We start from the raw sequence: 22,171 nt of genomic DNA on the forward strand, positions 1-22,171 counted from the left end.
TCTGACCTGGTGGGATGTCAGAAGACAAACAGAGGCAGGCCTCTTTGGAAACTGCCTAATGAAGTGCCTGGTATCCCAGGGAGCCCTTGGTCTCTGGTCAGCCATACAGGTAGCTGGGCACTGTCAGGACCATCTCAATGCCTGGCCTGTCTTCTGGCCACTGCACTGACCCTTTGAGCCAAGAGTAATGCATAAAGCAGTAATCATGGCACTGGGCTGGCTGTTGGAAGTGAGCAGGGTCCAGTGGCCTGAAACCCAGCTCCAGGGGCCCATAGACCCTGCAGCTGGACAAATTTCAGCAGCAATGCAGTGCAGCCTCCTGAGGCTTCAGGCCGTGGTGACCAGCATCTATGGCTATACCACCCTGAATGCATCCTGCGGCGGCTTGCTCGGTCAGTAGAGGTGGGGTCTGGCTGCGGACGAGGGGTCGGTCTAGCTCAGGACGAGGGGTCGGTCCCGCTTGGGACGAGGGATCGGTCCCGCTTGGGACGAGGGATCGGTCAGGCAGCAGACGAGGGGTCGGTCTCACAGGGGTTGTGCGGTTCGGCTGACGGGGTCGCCCGGCGAAGCCGGCGACGAGGGGGTCGCCCGGAGAAGCAGGCGACGAACTGGGGACAAGGGAGGCCAGGCCCTTGTCGGGGGCTCTCAGGACTGGAGGGCGCACGGCAGAAGAACTACCACGGAGACAAGGTAAACACACAAGTCCACTTTATTGAGGGAGAGGCAACAGTTTTATAGGGGCTGGGGAAGGCTGATTGGTCAAAGCCACGCCCTGTTCTGATTGGTTGCCGGTGAAAGGTCAGTGGGCGGTACTGGACAGGGGAGGGGTGGTGATTAGGGATTGGCTGTCGCTGTTGCTGGGGGAAGGGGCAGGGTTTAGGGATTGGTGGCTGCTGTTGCTGGCGTGGAGGGCAGACTTGAATTTCCCGCCCACGCCTGGCTGTTGCTGCTGTCGGGGGGAGGGAAAAGGGCAGACTGGATTTTTCCACCCTGCGCCTGCACAGGGAGAAAGAAGAAGAAGGGTGCCGCCCCACAGGCATCGTGTGGCGCCATCCGGGAGGAGGGGCGGCCACGGAAGCATGGCTGCCGAGAAGGGGAGACCCGAGGGCACTCTGCACCCATGCCGAGCTTCCTTCAGGGGTGGCGGTGGGCCCGACAAACCACCCTATTACGGGGGCAGCGGAATTAGGCCTACCGCGGCCGCTCCCCTCACCAGGCCAGCAAACCACACTTCAGCCCAAGGGATGACTGCACATCCAATATAACCTGATGTCTGATCTCTAAATCTAAGCCAGGTGGCATCTGGTTAGTACTTGGATGCAAGATTGTTTGGGAATATTAGGTCTTGTAGACTTTTGCCAGCAGCATTTCTTGCTCATGCACACATGCACTCTTTTTTCCTCTCTGTTTCACCCTCTTCTTTTGGCAGCCCCTGACCAGGGCATGGCACCTTCCAGTCAATGCCTCCTCTCTCTCTGCAACAGCCCTGCACTGGCACCATTGCCTCCACTGTGCCTGATGGCCATTGGGCACAAGTAGGCAGCTCCATCCCAACCACTTATTGGATCTCTCCAATCAGTACAAGCTCAGGCCTGGCAGGGTGGTAAAAACCCTGGCTGCAGAAGCAAAGAATCCTCACCTGCTAGACCTCTTCTTGGTCACTGGGGCCCTAACTCCCCTTGACATCTGCATGCAAATGGTGCCCAACAGTTGCTACCCTTGTCCTTTGCTGACTTCCCTGCACAGCAGGGATGAGATAAGGGAATATTCCTTCCCTTTGCAACTGGACCCCATCCTACACACTCTCAATGTACTTCAGTCCCTAGGAGAAAAGATCTGCTACCCATACCTCAGGATCCCTTGGGCATGTTCATGGTCACTGATCTCTAGCAACACTGTGTGGCATTTTCAGCAACTCCAGGGGTCCCCTATGTAGAAGAAGGAGAAACAATACTCTGGGAAACAGGCAAGCACACAGACAGACCCATACCATAGCCTATCAGCCCTCCTGCACAGGCTGACAGGATTCAGAAGGGGAGATTCCATGAGCAACCACCTGAGGCAGCAGTGGCCCATCCTCGGTAACCACCCTTACTGATTCTCATCCCTAGACCAGTGCCTTCCTCTCTTGGGTCTAGTCCAAGCATGAACTACTGGCTCACCAGTACTTCTCCATCCCAAGCTTTCTTCTTTGTCCACCAGTCACCTACTGGGTCAGATGGGCTATGCCCAATGTCTGTGGTTGCCACCCAATCTGGCTGCATTCCTGAGCTTCCTTCCTTCTCAGCTGGAGGCCCAGGCTGGCTGCAGATATACTCTGTGGCAGGATCCATTCTCAGGGATGAGAGAAGTGCTGTCTGAGTGGCTTGCTCCCATGGAACTTAGAGATGAGTGGGTGAAGACCAATGGGAAACACAGCATATTGTTGCTGTAGGGTAGGGGAGGTTTATGGAGGTTGAGGTGCCTTGCAGGGGAGAATAAAGAAGTGTTCCTCCATCCAAGTGATAGTTAGCTGGGAGAAAGGTCACCTGAATTCCTGGAAGTGCCTTAGCCTATGCTTTACTGAAGTCTTGGAGATGGCATGGAATGTGTTCCTATATCCCTTGGGTGGACCTTAAGGATCTCTGCATCCACCTAGGTCAGAATCTACTGTGGCACTGAGATGTATCTGGCATGGTGCCAAGTGGAGGTGGGGATGCAAGATTGCTGGGTGTGAGATAGTTTGTCAGCATCAGGTCTAATACTACCACAAACCCCAGGCCATAGCTCTGTGTCCCAAAGCTTTTCATGAAAGCCAGCCTGGAGACGTCTAATGTGCAGGAGGTGTGAGTGAAGGTCAGGGTCCATGACTGAGTGCTTATAGGATTCATGGAGGCTCAAGATGGCTGCTGAGTCCATGACTGGGTTTAGAAAATGGATGAATATGGTAAAGGAGAAATTATCATTTTCCCCCGTTTGGTAGGACAGGATATCGCAACTTTCTTCTTTATCCAACCAAGAGTTTGTGATTGTTTACATTTTTCCTTTAGTTTCTATGATTGCTTTCTAAAATCTTGTAGAATGTAACATTATAATTTTGTAAATATGTTCATTCTTAGTTAATTTTGTATTTCACTGTATACTTTATTTGAACAAGTTTATAGGTTTTCCTAGAAATCATACATAAAAAGAACAGGTCTCTTGTTTGTAATATTTATCCAGTTTTTCCACAAATTTAATTATTCAGTAACTCCAAGTACCTTAAATCTTTACTGCATTTATTATAAAAAAGAAATGTCAGAATAAGACACAGGTAGTTTATCCCACCTTCTGTGTTCACTGGTAACTGGTACTCATTAGGTAAGTAGTTTGGTGCCAGCCTACAACTCTAAAGATATTTGTCACCTGTCAGAGCAATAGTCTTGCATTTTCTCAAAAGAGTGGGTATGCATCAAATATTAGAGGTGAAGAACTAAGTGTGATGGTTAGGCTAATTTGTCAACCCAGCCAGGTAATTGTGCCCAGTTGTTTGGTCAAGCAAGCTCTGGGTTAATTGTAATATAAGGGCATTTATGGACTTTAGTCAACATTGACTTTACTGTATTGGTAAATCATAGATAGCTGCTTATAATTACATCAATCAGGGAGAGTGCCATCAGCAATGAGTGACACTTTATCCATTCAGTTGAATTCCTTAAAAGGGGAAGTGATTCCAGCATTGAGTAAGAATTCCCTAGCTCATCTTTGGACAGCAAACGTCTCCCAGAACTCATCAAGAACCTTCATCGGACTTTCATGGGAGCCTCTGGTTGCAGCCTGCCTGTGGAACCTGGACTTGTGCATCCCCATGGTCACATGAGAGACTCTGATAAAATCTCCTACTATTGACAGATATCTCCTGTTGATTCTGTTTCCCTAGAGAACCCTGACTAATACAGATTAGTACCAGGAGTGGGGTATGTTGCAATGTCCCTTTTAAAGTGAAGGATAAGCTGTTGCATCTGGCCCCTCCTATGACCAAAAAAGAGGCACAATGCTTAGGCTCTTTGGATTTTGGAGAAAACACATTCTTCATTTGGTTGTGTTACTCCAGCCCATTTACTGGGTGACCAGAAAAGCTGCTAGTTTTGATTGGGGAGTGGAACAAGAAGAGGCTCTGCATCAAGTCCAGGCTGCTGTGCAAGCTGCACTACCACTTGAACCATATACTCCAGCAGATCCAATGGTGCTGGAAGTTTCAGTGGCAAATAGAGATGCTATCTGGAGCCTGTGGCATGTCCCTAAAGGAGAATCACAACACAGACCCTTAGGATTTTGGACCAAAGCCCTGCCATCCTCTGCAGATAACTACTCCCCTTTTGAGTAACAGCTTTTTGCCTGCTACTAGGCCTTAGTGGAGACTGAATGCTTAATCATGGGCCATCAAGTTACCAAGAAAACTGAGTTGCCTATCATAACCAGGTATTTTCTGATCCACCAAACCAGAAAGTTGGGCAGGCACAGCAACACTCCATAATAAAGTGGAAGTGGTTTATATAAGATACCCAGGCTCAAGCAGGTTCTGAAGGGCACAAGTAAGTTACATGAGGAAGTAGCCCAAATGCCCATGGTCACCCCCTCCCCCCCACCATGTTACCGTCTCTTTCCCAGCCCACAGCTTTGGCCTCTTGGGGAGTCCCTTACAACCAGTTGACTGCAGAATAGAAAACTCAGGCCTGATTTACAGATGGTTTTGTACAATATGCAGGTACCACCTGAAAGTGGACAGCTGCAGCACAGTAGCCCCATTCGGGGACATCCCTGGAAAAACAGTGGTGAGGGCAAATCCTTCCGGTGGGCAGAACTTCAAGCAGTGCACCTGGTTGTTCATTTTTCTTGGAAGAAGAAATGGCTAGTGATGCATCTGTACACTGATTTATGGGCTGTTGCCCATGGTTTGGCTGGATGGTCAGGGAATTGGAAGGAACATGATTGGAAAATTGGTGACAAGGAGGTCTGGACAAGAGGTATGTGGGCTGACCCTTTTGAACAAAAAACATGAAAATTTATGTGTCCCACGTGAATGCTCACCAGAGGGTAACTTCAGCAGAGGAAGATTTTAACAATCAAGTGGATAAGATGACCTGCTCTGTGACTATGCTCAGCCTCTTTCCCCTGTCACTCCTGTCATTGCCCACTGGGCTCATGAAAAAAGTGGCCATGGAGGTAAGGGATGGATATTATGCATGGGTTCAGTAACATGGACTTCCCCTTACCAAGGCTAATCTGGCTACAGCCACTGCTGAGTGCCCAATCTGCCAGCAGCAGAGACCCACACTCAGCCCCTTATATGGCACCATTCCTTGAGGTAACCAGCCTACTACCTGGTGACAGGTTGATTACATTGGACCACTTCCACCATGGAAGGGACAGTGATTTGTTTTAACTGGAATAGACACATACTCTGGATAATGGTTTGCATTTTCTGCATGCAATGCTTCTTCCAAAACTACATCTGTGGACTTACCAAATGTCTTGTCTATCACCATGGCATTTCACACAGCATTGCTTCTAATCAACGAACCCATTTCAAAGCAAATGATGTGCAGGAATGGGCACATACCCATGGAATTCACTGGTCTTACCATGTTCCCCATCACTGTGAAGCAGCTGGATTGATAGAACAGTAGAATGGCCTTTTGAAGACTCAATTACGGCACGAACGAGGTGCCAATACCATGCAGGGCTGGGGCAATGTTCTCCAGGTGGCTGTGTATGCTCTAAATCAGTGTCCACTCTATGGTGCTGTTTCTTCTAAAACCAAGATCCATGGGTCCAGGAATCTAGGGGTGGAAATGGGAGTGGAACCACTCACTATTACCACTAGTGACACACTAGGAAAATTTTTGCTTCCTGTCCCTGCAACCTCAAACTGCTGGTTTTAGTCCCCAGAGGAGGAGTGCTGTCACCAGGGAACACAACAATGATTCCATTGAACTGGAAATTAAAGCTGCCATCTGGCCACTTTAGACTTGTCTTACATCTGAATCAACAGTCAAAGAAGGGAATTACTCCGCTGACTGGGGTGACTGATCCTGACTATCAAGGGGAAATAGAACTGCATCTACATAATAGGGGTAAAGAAGAGTTTGCCTGGAGAACCTCTAGGGCATCTCCTAGTACTGCCATGTCTTATGATTAAATTCAATGGAAAATTGCAACAACCCAATCGAAGCAGAACTAATAATGGCCCAGAATCTTCAGGAATTAAAGTTTGGGTCTCCCCACCAGGCAAAGAACCATGGCCAGCTGAAATGCTTGCTGAGGGTAATGGAAACATGGAATGGGTAGTGGGAGACAGTAGTGATGAATATGAACTTCAACCACATGATCAGTTACAGCCAGGAAGACTGTAATGGTCGTGAATCTTTCTTCCTTGTTTCATTAGAAGGATGACTGTATATGTACACAAAACAAATTTGTCTTTTTCCCCAAACTTTTCCCTTATCATAAAACACGTTGTATTGATATAGCCTGTGCATTAAATCAAAATTATTTCCAAGAGTACCTAGTCTCCAAGATGGCCAAATAAGTAATATAGGCCCCACAGTCTTTGAATGTTCAGAAGGGATGTGAGACTGAGTGTGTATTCAGGGCTGCCTCCAGATGATGTGGAAGGTATGCTAATCCAAACTGGCTTGGATGTGGAGAATATGTAACTCACCTGGAGGAAATAACCTATCTGATACTAAGATCAAACACTGAAGAACCTAACCAAAGGTCTGTTTACCATCACTGTTAGTCTTCCTAATCCTATATCCTCTGTATAAAAGGGTCTGGAAAAGGCTGTTTGGGGCTCGGTTTTTATTAGGACAAGAGTCCGCCGAGCCCGGCCGGTCGAAATAAACCAACTTCCTTCTCGGTATTCTCGTGTCCTGGCCTTCGATACCGCACACACCCGATTTCTCTACTACAGTATCAGTTTGTCATATTTGATGATGTCATTTGAGAGTGAATATTACCCAAGAACTTGCACCCTATTCTGTATAGAATCAATGCCTTTCCAGTTGCATGCAGGAGAGTGGAACATTGTTAGCCAGAAATATTTATATATACACACACACATATATACATGTCTTTTATTATTTACTTAGAGACTAAGTATCATTTAAGGTAATGTGTATGGCTGCTGAGTTGACAAGGAGTGGACTGTGATGGTTAGGCTAATATGTCAACCCAGTCAGGTAATTGTGCCCAGTTGTATGGTCAAGCAAACACTGGGCTAATTGTAATACAAGGGCATTTATGGACTTTAGTCAACATTGACTTTACTGCATTGGTAAATCATAGATAGCTGATTACAATTACATCAATCAGGGAGATTGCCATCAGCAATGAGTGACACTATCCATTCAGTTGAATGCCTTGAAACGGGTAGTGATTCCAGCATTGAGTGAGAATTTCCCAGCTCATCTTTGGAAAGCCAATGTCTCCCAGAACTCATCAAGAACCTTCACTGGACTTTCATGGGAGCCTCTGGTTGCAGCCTGCCTGTGGAACCTGGACTTGTGCATCCCCATGGTCACATGAGAGACTGATAAAATCTCCTACTATTGACAGATATCTCTTGCTGATTCTGTTTCCCTAGAGAACCCTAATACACTAATATTTGTTTCTTTCCACCCACCCTGTTATGAACTTGAGTCTAAATTAAAAAACAGACCACCCATATCACGAACTATCAGTAATCACAGTAATCTCCATCTTTCATAAGAAAATGTGTGGGTATTGATTGGTTTAATTACTAGGCTTATGCACCAAAGCATGGTGACTGTCACACAAGTTTATATACCATAAATTCCACAAGCTGTGCCCTCAAAGAGATGCCAGCACTGCCCTGAGATACAGGAGTTTTAAAAATAGAATACAAAATTCATTTTCCTCCACTCAGTCTAGTCTATTTGGTCGCAACTTATCCTTAGGATAAAGACACTCTCTGCTTTTCTATATGAATCCTGGACATTTAAATGAAAGGTCCTAGATAATATCTGCAGCAGTGTAATATTATTGATGAATTCCAAAAAGAAATATTGGATTATGCTTGTAATCTGATCTGTACCTGGGCATGATTGAGTTATGATTAGGGCATTGACTCCCCACCCCTTGGTGGGTGGGGACTCACAGATAAAAGGCATGGCAAAGGACAGAGTTTGGAGCTTTTGATGCAAGGGTTTTTGACGTTGGAGTTTGATGCTGAAGAATTAAGCTGAAACCCAGGGAAGAAAGCTCACAGAGGAAACAGAAGCCAGCCCCAGGAAGAAAGGAACTTTGAAACCAGAGAAAAGCAAGCCCCAGGAACATAGGAACCCAGGAAGGTTGAACCCTTGCAGATGTCAGCAGCCATCTTGCTCCAAATAGACTTTTGTGAGGGACATAACTTGTGCTTTAAGGCCTGGTATCTGTAAGCTCCTTCCCCAAATAAATACCCTTTATAAAAACCAACCAATTTCTGGTATTTTGCATCAGCACTCCTTTGGCTGACTAATACAGTATCTTACCCTCAGCTTTCTCTTCCTGTCATTTCTGTTTTTTTTTTTTTTTTCACTTTAGGAAGGACTCCAATGATATTCATTCTTATCCAAATGATGCCTTTTGCTGATTTGGGAATCTTCTTTAAACTCCATGGGAAAAGTAGTCAAAAGTGATGACAATTCAGGAAGGGCTGAGTTAACTTCTCTCCAACCACTCAATTTCTCACCTTCTGCTACTATTTAGACTTTCACTCCTTATTTATTGAGGTAACTCATCTACCCTCCCCCAAAGACCTACTAAATTTTAACTAATAAACTCACTTTCAAGACTTCATGCTATAGTCATATAAAGAAATCCAAGCATTCTCTCTCCAAAATATGATCCTGAGTTGTAAAATTTAACCAAAGCAACCATTTGAGTTCACTTAGAAGAGATTAAGGCATGCAATAATCTTAGTACCATTTATGTTTCTAAGGAAATTGGGAGTATTTGGGATCTGATCTGAGTGTGCTCCTGTTCTGGTCAGCTAAAGGGGTGCTGATGCAAAATACCAGAAATCAGTTGGTTTTTATAAAGGGTACCTATTTAGAAGCTTACACTTAGGCCATAAAGCCTAAGTTACTTCCCTCACCAAGGTCTTTTGACACGTGTTAGAGTAAAATGGCTGCCAATGTCTGCCTGGGTTCAGGCTTCCCAGGGTTCATTTCTTTCCAGGCTCACCTCTGTCCACACTGTCAGCTGTAGATGATGAGGCTCTTGCCTCTCTCCAAAAGGTCAGCTGTAGACTATCAGGTGACCAGCTCTGTCTCCTCCCCCCCCCCACCCCCCCCCAAGGTTTGTTCTCTCTGGACTCAGCTGCTCTACTTCTCTGTATGCTTCCTTCCTGAGCTTTACCCTCAAAACTCCAAAATCTAAATTCCAACATCAAAACTCCAACTAACTCCTCTGCTCTGGTATGTAATTTTATCTGTGAGTTCCTGCCCACTAAAAATGCAGGGACTCAACATCCTACTGATGTGGCCCAATCAAAGCCCTATTCATAATTTGATCATGCCCAGGTACAGACCAATATCTATTTTTTAAATTCATAAACCAAACCAAACTGCTACAGCTCCCTTCCTTTTCCCAGCTTGGTCATTGTAGAGGTTCTGCCAAGACAGGATAAACCATGAGTCCAGGAGCACCTCTCACAGTCAAAAAGGGGTCATTGAGTGCAGATGGAGCTCAGTGGTTGAGTGTCTCCCTCCCATGTACAAGGTCCCAGATTCAATTCCTGGTACCTCCTAAAAAAAGAGGCTTTAAATATGGAGCAATGGGCACATCCATTTCCAGCATAAGTTGAAGTGACAAGCTCAGAGACAGGAAATTGGGAAGGGCCTAGGGATGTGTTGTAGGGGAAGCACAAGCCCAAATGTGGCTCCATGCAGGAACCATAGAAGTTAGATAGGGCTTCCATCATCCAAAAGCTTCTACATCATCCTGAGGCTGTACACATGTACAGAAGAACACTGAAAGGGCCAAGCAGAAAGGAAATGACATGAAAATGTCATGGAACTTTCAATAATTCTGTACCCACATAGACCTATGTGGTTGAACACAACCTGTGTCCATTTATTAGCTGACAAGCTACACAGAAATGGGTGCAACCCATAGGAAGACAGCAAGAATTATATAATGTATGCTAGATAAAATGTTACATATTTGTGTATTTATGCATATATATGCACATACATATATCAAGCAAAGACATATATTGTATAGAGAGAATTTGTAGATTTCACCCAAAAAAAAAAAACCAAAATAAAAATATGAATAGGGAAAAAACAAAAGCAGGAGCAATGGTAGCCACCATCACAAGTAAAGATTAGGATCCAGACATGTTAAAACATGATCGATATTAAGAAAAGGAAAGTCATTCATACACAGAGGAAACTGCAGTGAATATGAGTGGTCCATAAGTATCTTCAGAAGTCTGATAAACAAAGACATCAAACAGCAAATATAAACTTGTTTTAAGAACTAAAGTAGATCATATTTAATGAATGAAAAGAAAGTATGACTACATGAATCAACAAAAGGAAATTCCCAAGAAGGAGGTAAAAATTATCTTAAAATTGAAATTTTAATGTTGGTGAAACAATGATTTATGAAAAGTTCTATGGAAGAATGCAACAAATAATTCAGGATGGCAAAAGAATGATTTTTTAACTTATAAATATAATTCACACTTCAGAACCCAACTAAAAGTTATAGAGGAATAAATAATAGAAATGCAGTCACCTGTGAGACATTAAATATATCAACTTCCATGTAATAGGACTTACAGAAGGAGGGGAAAGGAGAAGAAAAATATTTGAAGAAATAAAGACCCCAAATTACCCATGTTCAATGGAACCTCAAAAAACCCTGCTACGATGTATATAAAAAGATCTACACATCACAAACTATGAAAACCAAATACAAGATCCCATCCAAGGACCTGATGTCCAGAAGAAATAGGGGAACTCTAAGTTCCAAAGCCCTAAGCTCGCTTATACCAAATCAACAATGGCTCATGTGAAAAGCAGGAACTGAAGACTCTGTAAGACCTTTCATTTGTGGCTGCAACCAGAAGTGATTCATACACATGGGGAAATGTGTGTTTCTTCCCTTTTCTCCAAGGAAGAACTCATTTCTCAATTGGCCATGGAACATTTTATGATGAATGGATTCTGCAGAAACAGGTCCACTTTGTGAAAGAACTGGATTCAAGTGGAAGAAACCTGGAGAAACTCGTGGAAGATCTGACCAATGATTATATTAAGTCACCTGATTTTGCCCATGACCATATGCAAGGACAGGAAGTCTGCTCCATTGAGAAAATTCCCTTAAAATAAGGCATTCATCCCATGGAAATAATGTCTGCTGTAACCCCAAGAGGAGAGAGCAAGGGACCCCTTCCAAAGCCCCAAGATATACTCCTTCAAATAAGACAAGGGAATGAATATAAACATTTCTGTGATTTTCCAGTCAAGTAAATGACAGTATTGCTAGTCAAGGCAATCAAGCACATTCCCTGTTTATTTTTCAGGAGGATGATAGTCCTAAGCCTGAAGAGGGAAGTGGTTCTTGGGAGAAACTGCATAACTCCAGGAGAGCAGTTTGACTCCTCCATATCCATATCCCAGGTAGGATCCCTATGAGGATCCTCTTCTCAAGACATCCCTATGGAGGTGGAACCACAGTTTCTCCCCAGGACAGATAAAGCCAGCCCAAAACCTGTTCCTTCTAACCAAAGCAGTGATGGAACATCCAGATGTGGGAAAACCAAGAGTCCACAATCCCCCAAAATCATACAGGTGTGAGAATGGTCCCAGGATCTTTAATTACTCCTCTCAGCTAGATATCCACCAGAGAAGACACAGGAATGTGAGATCATTTGTATGTACCAAGTGTCAAAAAGGTTTCTTCCAGATACCTGATCTCCATATGTACCAGAAGATTCATAGTGAAGACCTTCAAGTGCAGCATAGGTGAAAAGTCCTTCAGCCAAAAAACAACTTGAAAGCTCATGAAAGGATCCTCTATGAAGAGAAGCCATGTTTCCTTTGCCATAGAAGCTACTGCCAGTCATCCATATACCACTGACATGTGAGGACCTACCAGAAAATTAATCTCAAAACTGATTCTGAAACATCAGAAGCTTCCGCCAATTCTGTCCCCACTTAAGATATATATATATATATATATTTTTTAAAGATTTATTTATTTCTCCCCCCCGATTGTCTGCTCTCTATTTGCTGTGTGTTCTTCTGTGTCCACTTGTATTGTCATCAGGTGGCACTTTTTGTTGTGTCATCTTGCTGCATCAGCTCTGTGTGTGTGGCATCACTCCTGGGTGGGCTGTGGTTTCACATGGGGCAGCTGTGTGTAGGGGCCACTCCTTGTGTGGGGGGCACCCTTACGTGGGAGCATCCCTATGGGGGCTGGCATTCCTTGTTCATAGCAGCACTGCATGTGGGCCAGCTCAAAACAGGAGCCAGGAGGCCCAGGATATCAAACCCTTGGGCCTCCTATATGGTAGGCACTCTGTTGAGCCACATCCGCTTCCAATATATACTTTTAAGTTATCCAGTATGCCTAAAATTTCCTGTAAAATAGTAGTTATTTTAGTAGAGAGATCAGAAAAAGATTGGTTATTTAGGTAGAAATTATTGTCTTCTGCCTTCCTTTATTATGTGATATCCTTATTCAAAGTTTAAGTCAGAAAAACGAAATTAAACAAAATCAAATGCAAGGAGAAAATCTTGAAAGCAACAAGGTAAAAAGGACTCATTACATAAAGTGAAGTACCAACCAAATCAATGGATGGTGGCCTCAAATCAGTGGAAAGACAAGGCCAAAGCATTGTAAGGAAAATACTGTCAAGCATGAATTCTATATCCAGCAAAATGTAAGTGAAATAAAGACAATCCGAGGTGTACAATTACCAAATATTTAAGTGGTTGGCTTACTTAAGAATTATTGACAATTTCAGAAACTAGGAGTCCAAAATCAAGATGTAGGCAAAGCTATGGTTTCTCCTGGAGTCGGTCATTCTGGTGATAGCAGCACCTCATCACATAGTGATGTCCTAGATCTCTGCCTGTGACTTCCTCCTGTAGATGTTTGCCAAATTAACTCTCTCTATAATGGATCCAGTAACTGGTCCTATTTACAAATAGGTTCATACCCTAAGTAATATAGATTAAGAGTAAGAACTTGGTAGTTCTTGGGACAAATAATTCTATCTACCATACAAGTCTTACAAGAAAAAGGAAGTATTTCAGACGGAAAAGAACTCCATTTGGGGCACAATGAAGAGCACAAAAAATGAGAAATATGTGGGTTTATATAAAGGCTTCTATAGGTATACCTTATCTCATTTCTTGTCTTAATTTCCTTAAGTGATATAAAATTGTATAAATCAGTAATTATAATACTACATGGAGCATTGTAGCATATAATAAAATATATATCACAGCAGACTAAAGGGGGAAGAAATAAATGTAAAATTTCTGTATTTCTGGAATTAAACTAGCATTGATCTGAAGTAGAGTGTCATAAAGTAAGATATATTCCAATATTTCTATTAAAATCCCTAAAGAATAACTGAAGGGAAAGTTAATAGTAAACAAATCAATTTAAATGGTACACTAAAAAATAACTCACAAATGAAAAGTCAAGAAGAACAGAAGAATGAGAGGAGACATAGAAAATAACTACTGATATGGGATATATAAATCCAGAAATTCCAACAAATTCATTTAAGATTTATTTTTTATTTATTCCACCCCCCCCCCCCCCAAACAGTTGTCTGGTCTCTGTGCCCATTTGCTGTGTGTTCTTCTGTGATTGCATCTATCCTTATCAGCGGCACCGGGAATCTGTTTCTTTTTGTTGCGTCATCTTGTTGTGTCAGCTCTCCATGTGTGTGGTGCCATTCTAGGGCAGGCTGCACTTTCTTTCACACTGGGCAGCTCTCCTTACAGGGCACACTCCTTGCGTGTGGGGCTCCCCTACGTGCATGGCAGGGTACTCCTTGTGTGCATCAGCACTGCATGTGAGCCAGCTCCACACTGGTCAAGGAGGCCTGGGGTTTGAACTGCAGACCTCCCATGTGGTAGATGGATGACCTATCCATTGAGCCAAGTCCATGTCCCCCAACAAATTCATTGACTGTGAATTTCCTAAACAGCCCAACCAAAGTCAGAGATTTTCAGATTGGATGAAATTGCAAGATCTAACTACATACTGTGTACAAGAGACACACCTGAGATTCAAAGACAGAAATAGAATGAAAATAAAATGATGGCAAAAGATATACCATTCAAACAGAAACCATCAGACAACTGGAATAGTTATATTAGTATTAGACAAAATAGATTTTATAATTTGAAATATGACTAGAGACAATGGTGGATATTTCATAATAACAGAGTCAATATATGTAGAAAGTATGTATAAATAGATTCATACTATTTACATCTAAGCCTCAAAATACCAAAAAGTAAAACTCTGACACCTATTTCAGAGATAGCCCTGTAAAGGAGGGGACAAGGTTACTTCCCATGATCTTCCCCAACTCAGTTCCTCCCGCTTTATACTACCAAATTCACAACACTTAATCTGATTGTTTTAATCACATGCTTACTAATTTGGCTCACATAGATCATTTCTCCCTCTGAATGTCTAGTTTTAGTATATGCAGTTGATAAAAAATGAATGATTTTGAATGAAAAAAGGAGTAAATGAATGAATGGATGGTATCCCAGAGATGGAGAAGCAAGGGAGCACAGCATATTCCAGGAACTGTTATAAGTTGTTCAAAATGCCCTCAGTATCATTTTATAAACTGAATTCCTAGAGATGTTAATGGGTTTTCAGTGAAAAATACAGGAGTTGACTACTCAACATTTACATTCCCTGTTCTCTTTTTTTTGGATATATTTTTTAATGCTTATTACTGTGATTAAACCAACTTCCCCACTTTCACAAACTTAGTTATTTGATTAGCAGTTTATTAATAATTTGAGACTTTTTCCTCAGAACCCTGTTTAGAATATGCTGACTTCTAGTGTAGCATAACTCTGATAAGTTGCTAGTGGGTGAGCCTAGAGAGATGAACTGTGGAAAGACTGTTAAGATTTTTGTTATGTTTTGAATACATAAATAATAGAAAGATTTTGATAAGGGTGTTATATTTTCTAATAATGTCAATACATAGGATGAATTGGAGAGAGGCTAGTCAAGAGGTAGAGCAACTAGTAGGAATCTGTGATAGAGAGCCAGGCTACAGTGAAGATGTGGGCTAAGTCTATGGCATGAAGAATGAGGAGTAGGAGGGAAATTAAGAAAACATATTTAAGGAATATGTTTATATAAGGAATTAATCCTTAAATATGTTTTCTTAATTTCCCTCCTACTCCTCATTCTTCATGCCATAGACTTAGCCCACATCATTACTAATTGCATCAATGAATGAGAAAGTAGGACACATTAAGGAAACTTCAACTTCTGACTTAGGGCATTGATGGTGACATTCACTATGGCACAGAAAAGGGGGCATAACTTCAGGGGAAGAGCTTTAGTTTGAGGTATCCATGAGAGTTCAATTGGAAATTCAGATGTGGGGCTGAGGAAACAGTTCTTGCTAGATGTGAGGGGTTGGGTTCATTTGCATATTGTTTCAATTTAATACATATTTTGTATTTGGTCACTCAGAGAGAGTATGTAGTGTAAGGGATTATGGGTAGGAGATTGCATCTTGGAGACATCAACATGAAAGGAAAAAATGGAGGAAGACTACACTGAGAATGAAGAAACTGAAGGGTAGGAAGGACTTCAAAAAGGATGATATGGGTAAGCCAATGTGGTGGTATTGTAGAATATAATCAAATCCTTAAACAATTATGATAAATCAGGAAGAAAAGCTCAAAGAGATAAAGAAAGGAATGTGCACTGACTGCATTTGAGAACTTGAATGTAAATACCTTAGAAGAGCAGTTTCAGTGGAGTTGACTGAAGTGTGAGAAGATCACACTGCTTGAATTGGAAATGAGTAAATGATGTCAGGTAATGGCCCAAGACTCTTCTAAGAACCTTAGCTCTGAGAATGAGGGAGCAGTACTTACAGTGGTGGTACCTTCAGCAAAGCTGTTATCTGTTTTGGATGAGACTTAAAATGAGGGGAGAGCATGCTTATGTGCCAAGTATAAGCCAGAGAGAAGAGGAGACATCTGAGGGGATACAGAAAGGTTTTTGGGGCAAGATGAGAAGCAACATAGTCAAGGCCAAATGAAACAGGCCCAGTAATATTTTCCTCTTCTAGTATATTGAGTATATTGTCCATCAATTGATATATTCCCCTTAGACACAATATTTAGGATACATTCAGTAAGTTAGGTAGAAATGTCTTCTTACCTATTTGAATCATCCTTATGATAGGTTAGAACAAATAGGGGTTAATTTCCCCAGAAACAAGGCTTGCTCATCCTGCTGCTTCTGCCCTGCTCCTTCTCTCTATATAGAGATTCTTTAAATTAATCCAAACTTTTGTTAACCTACCAATGTCTCATGTGACCTGCCTTCTTCTCAGTTCTCTAATTGAATCCCCAGCCAATTTTCCCCACTCTTCTACTACTTTCACCATTTTAGGCCTTTGCCCTTTCTGTGACTGCTGCTGGGTAATCTCTTTCCTTAGCACTTTACATGGCTGTCTCCTTCAAATTCTTCAGAGCTAAACCTGAAGTTCACTTCATCTCCTCACATGAAAGGAGATTTCTGTAATCACTTGAACTTTATTAAAGATCATAAAAGTGTTTTTATTTACTATTTTTTGCATGCAGTTATTTTTTAGCTTTATATTTAAAGAAGTTTAGATTCATATTTACAGAAAAATTACAATAAAAATATAGGGAACTCCCATACAACACCCCCTGCACCCTCACATGGTTACCCCTATTATTGATACCTTAGATTAGTGTGGTTCACTTCATACAATTGACGAACAAATACTGAAGCATTGCTACTCATCAATAACTATAGACTATAGTGCTTTTTAATTCCTTCAAACCTTCTCATGAAACAGCTGATTAGAAAATAAAAAAATAATACACCCCAAGGCATAAATCCAAAAGTAAACCTTTTAAATATTAGCACAGAGTGTGCAACAAAAGAACACAATACAGAGAAACAGGAAATGATGGTCCATCATCATTTGTAAAAATACAGAAAATACAAATGAAGAAGATGAGAATGTGGAAATACTGAACAAAGTCTTTTAAAAAATCTGTAAAATTATCAAAAGGGTGAATGAAAGTACAGGTAACAAACTAAAGGATATCAGAAAAACAATAAATGAACAATATGAGAGTCTAAGTAGAGGGAAATTTTTAAAAGTAACAAAACAATACTACTGGAGTTAACCACAATAACTGATATGAAAAATGACCAGGAGTGTTTCAAGAGCAGATTGGAGCTGGCAGTGAACTTGAATAAAGATACTTGAAATGAGACAGGCTGAGGAGAAGAAATAGTAAAAGTAAAAATAGCCTAAAACATCTACTGCATACCAATATACATGATATGGATCTACCTGAAGGAAAGGATAAGAAGGGCCAGAAGGGATATTCAAAGAAATAACAAGAATTTCACAAACTTAGAAGAAGGTGTTAATATTCAAATCCAAGAAGCTCAGAGATCACCAAACAGGATAACCATAAAAAATTACCTCACCGTATACTGATTACATTACCAAATGCAAAGGACAATGAGAGAGTTCTGAGGGCTGCAAGAGAAAAGCAACATTTTATATGCAAGGGAGTCCCAATTGCATTGAGTACCGATTTATTTCTCATCAGAATTCAATGGAGGCAAGAGGGCAGTGGGTTGAAATACTGAAAGTACAGAAGGAAAACAACTGCTAAATAAAAATTTATATACAGTGAGCTGCTCTTTCAAAAATGAGGGAGAAATTAAGATATTCTCAGTTAAACAAAAGCTGAAGGAATTTATCACACTAGACCTGCCCCATAAGCAATGCTAATGGGAGTTTTTCAGACTGAAATGAAAGCATATGAGAAAGTGCTTCAAAGCAGCCCAAAGAAATAATGATCTGCAATAAAAGTAACCATTTGGGTAACTGTAAATGCCAGCATTATTATATTGTATTGTTTGGTAAGTAACCCCGATTCTTGCTTTCTAAAAGTGCTAATATTCAATTGCATAAAAGATAATGATAAACCAAGTCTTTTGTACATAAAATATACAAATATATAAATGGTAACAAGTACAAAAATGGTGGGGTTTCAGAGGTTTACAGTATATACGCATGCTATTGAAGTCAAGTGGGTATCAAACTGAAGATAATTGTTATATATTTAGTGTGTTGATTTTTAACCTCATGGGTTAAAAACAAATGAAAAATATATCCAGATAGAATTTGGAAGGCTCTCAATATAGTACAACACAAGAAAGCAAATTAATAATAAATAGGAGTGTTTCAAGCAGAAAACAATGTAAAATGACAGTTTCCCACTGAGCTGAGAGAGATATAACTCAGACAAGTTAGTCTTGGTGAACAAAATGTTAATAGCGAGCTCGTGTGGAGCCTCATTTTCAATGGTCTAGAGGGGAGATCCTTTCTCTTGGAAAGTCTGAAACTGGTCATGGCCTAAATCCTCATCTGTGGCAGTAAGTAGAGAGAATGACACTTCTGAAGCTCAAGCTGCACTTGCCACAAAGCAAAAAGGGTCTTTTATACCACATTTCTATATGCAGATGGACAGGGCCTGTGAGGGGCAGCATAGCTAAAAAGACAGATAAGCAAGGCCCAGATACTCACAATGTTTTACAGCAGGGCAGAAGTTACATTTTCACAGTAACTATGTAAAATGAGCATTAACACTGTTTGCCAGTAGGGCTGAAGTTATATCTTCACAGTAATCACTAAGGGACCTATTGATACAAAGGTGGTCAAGCAGTTCACCATTATTCTTAAGAGTTTCCAGGAGAGAAGTCTAAGCATACATTTTACTTATCAGTCATGAGCTCAGTTATTTCTCAAGGCTTGCTGTGCAACTATTTAAAAATTAAATGCTTCTGTAACTATAAGGGGAAAGAACTGAGAGGGTTGTGGGAAAATACAAAGCTATATATGCTACAGTGACAGACAAAAACAGCATAAGACTTACAAAGGTAAAAGAGAAAAATGGCAGATGAAGTTTATATATTTTCAGTTTTGTCTTTAAATGTAAGTAGAATAAACTCTTCAAATGGAAGCAATTGGCAAGATGTATTAAAAAGCATGAACCAACTATATGTTGTCTGTAAGAGACTTACCTTACATTTAAAATATAAATAGGTTGAGGGTGAAAGGATGGAAATAATATACCATGCCTGTTGTAAATAAAAGAATTCTAAGGTGGCTATACTAATATAGGACAAAATAGTCTTTAAATCAAAAACATATATGAGGGAAAAAGATGTAATTACATACCGATCAAGGGGACAATTCAATAGGAAGGTGTAACAATTATGAACATATATGTACTTAACAGCAGAAACAAATACTGACAGATTTGAAGGAAAAATCAAAAAGTTCTACATTCATAATAGGAGACTTTACTTACTCTTGATATCTAGAGAGAAGGTCAATAAGGACATCTAGACATCTAGAGAGAAGATCAATAAGGAAGTGCAGGACTTGAATGATTGAATGATACATGTGACCAACTAGGCGAAGCGACATATACAGAACACTGCATGAGACCAAATACATAAATATATATATATATGTATGTATGTATGTATGTATTTCTCTCAAGTGTACATGGATCATTCTCTAGGACAGACTATGTCATGTCACAAAACAAATCTCAATGATACTGCAATCATAATGTGTATATTCTCCAAACACAACAGAATGAAGCTAGAAATAAGAGAGAGGGGAAATTCCCAAATTCATGGAAATTCAACAACATAATCTAAAACAACCATGGGATAAACAGGAAATCAGAAGCATAATTAGGCAATATCTTGAGGTGAATGAAAATGAACATACTACATACCGAAACCTTTGGGATACAGCAAAGGCAGTGCTCAGAGGGAAATTTATAGCCCAAGATGTTTACCTTAACACTGAAGAAAGACTTCAAATCAGAGAGCTATCCTCAAAACTGGATGAACAAGAAAAAGAAGAGCAAACTAAACCAATAGCAAGCAGAAAGTAGGAAATACAGATAAGAGCAGAGATAAATGTAAAAGAAAATAAGAAAAAAAGAGCATTAACAAAACCATTAGTTCATTCTTTGTAAAGATCAATAAAATTGGCAAACATATAGATAGACAATGAAGAAAAGAGAGAGAATATAAATAAAGAAAATCAGAAATGAAAAGGGAGACATTACTACCATCCTTACTTAATTATAGAAGTGTCAGAAGTGGATTATTATGAACTAGAGGTGTCTTAGTTTGCCACAGGCTGGTGATGCAAAATATCAGAAATGGTTTGGTTTTACAATGAGAATTTTATTTAGGGTAAAAGAGTATAACTCTGAGGCCTTGAAATGTCCACAGCGAAGTATCAGCACAGATGCTTTTTAACCAATGAGAGCTACTAGTGATATTGGGGCCCTCCCATGTGCCAAAGCAAGATAGTCACAATTTTCTATTGAGCCCCTGCCTTCCCTTACAGAATCTAACATCTGGTATCCATCTGTGGACAAGCAGTTATAAGTCTTCTATTCTCAGGGCCTCTTTTCCAGTCTTGGGTCCTCTGCTCTCTTCGCAAGTTCTTATGTGGGGTATAAGGACTATGACTCATCTCTTCAGCCTTGAACTGTTTTAGAGGTATTGTGTTTAAATTTTGGCTGCTAGTGATTCTTGAGTCCTCTCTCATATGGCAGGATAAAAAATGGCAGCTTCCTTTTAATCTTTGTCTCCATTTATATAAGGCCTAGGAGGAGGGCAGTCTCTCAAACTGTCATGCTTCATTGCTCTAGTCCAATCAAAAGGGCCCCATACCCTCAGGAAGAAAAAACTTAAGTTTTTTAAGTTAAAAAACGTAAATATTTTGCTTTTTGGGAGGCATAAAAGAACTTCAAACTGTCACAATATATGGCAATAACTTACATGACCTAGATGAAAAAGACAAATTCTTAAAAGCATATAAACTGCCTATATTGACTGAAGAAATAGAAGATCTCAACAAACCAATGACTAATGAAGAGACTGTATCCATAATCTACATGCTCCCAAAAAAGGACCACATGGCTTCACAGACTTTTAACAAACATTGAAAGAAGACAACTTTAATTCTGCTGAAACTCTTCCAAGAAACTGAAAAGGGAAAACAACTCATTCTATCAGGCCAGCAATACCTTTATAGTAAATCCAGATAAAGATACCATAAGAAAGGAAAAACACAGACCAAAATTTCATTAAATGAGGAGTAAAATTTCTCAACAAAATACAAGCAAACTGAATCCAGCAGCATACTAAAAGAATTATAAATGATGGTAAAGAGGTACTCATCCCTGATATGGAAGATTGGTTCAATATGAGAAAATCAAATAATGTAATCCACCACACTAAGAGAATGAAATAAAATACCTACATGATCATCTCAATTAAAGCAGAAAAGGCATTTGACAAAATATTGCACCTTTTGTAGATAAAATAACACTGGGAATAGAAGGAAACTTCCTCCATGTCAAAAAGGACATATATAAAAATCCCACAGCTTACATCCTACTTAATGGTAAAAGACTGAAAGTCTTCCATGTAAGATCACAAACAAGGCAAGGATGAGCCCTGCATCCATTGTATTGAATGTCCTTGCCAGAGTAATTAGGCATGAAAAGAAACAAAATCATCTAAATTGGAAAGGAAAAAATAAAGCATTCCCTATATGCACATATTATCTTAATAGAAAACCCTGAAAAACCTACAAAAAGTTTCCTAGAACTAACAAATGAATTTCAGCAGATTGGTAGGGCACAAGATCAATACCCCAAAATCAGTAGTGCTTTTATATGCAAACAATGAACAACTGGAAGAAATGAAGAAAAACATACATTCACACTTATAAATAAAAAATATAAAAGAATAAATTTAACCATGTACATAAAGAACTACTAAACACAATACAACCAAACATTGC

At 40.6% G+C, this 22,171-nt stretch overlaps 1 protein-coding gene across 1 annotated transcript in view; it reads right to left on the reverse strand.

Moving 5' to 3' along the window:
• Positions 1-3,102: 3,102 nt before the first annotated feature.
• Positions 3,103-22,171, reverse strand: part of LOC101445438 (zinc finger protein 709-like) — a 116,465-nt gene continuing 97,396 nt past the window's right edge. Inside the window, exon 8 of the mRNA XM_058275476.2 lies at positions 3,103-5,801. Within this exon, the coding sequence (XP_058131459.1) occupies positions 5,739-5,801 (63 nt within the window). The 3' untranslated portion in view covers positions 3,103-5,738. The remainder of the gene's footprint in view (positions 5,802-22,171) is intronic.

The sequence above is a fragment of the Dasypus novemcinctus genome, chromosome 14 (genome assembly GCF_030445035.2).
Source record: "Dasypus novemcinctus isolate mDasNov1 chromosome 14, mDasNov1.1.hap2, whole genome shotgun sequence".
NCBI lineage: Eukaryota > Metazoa > Chordata > Mammalia > Cingulata > Dasypodidae > Dasypus > Dasypus novemcinctus.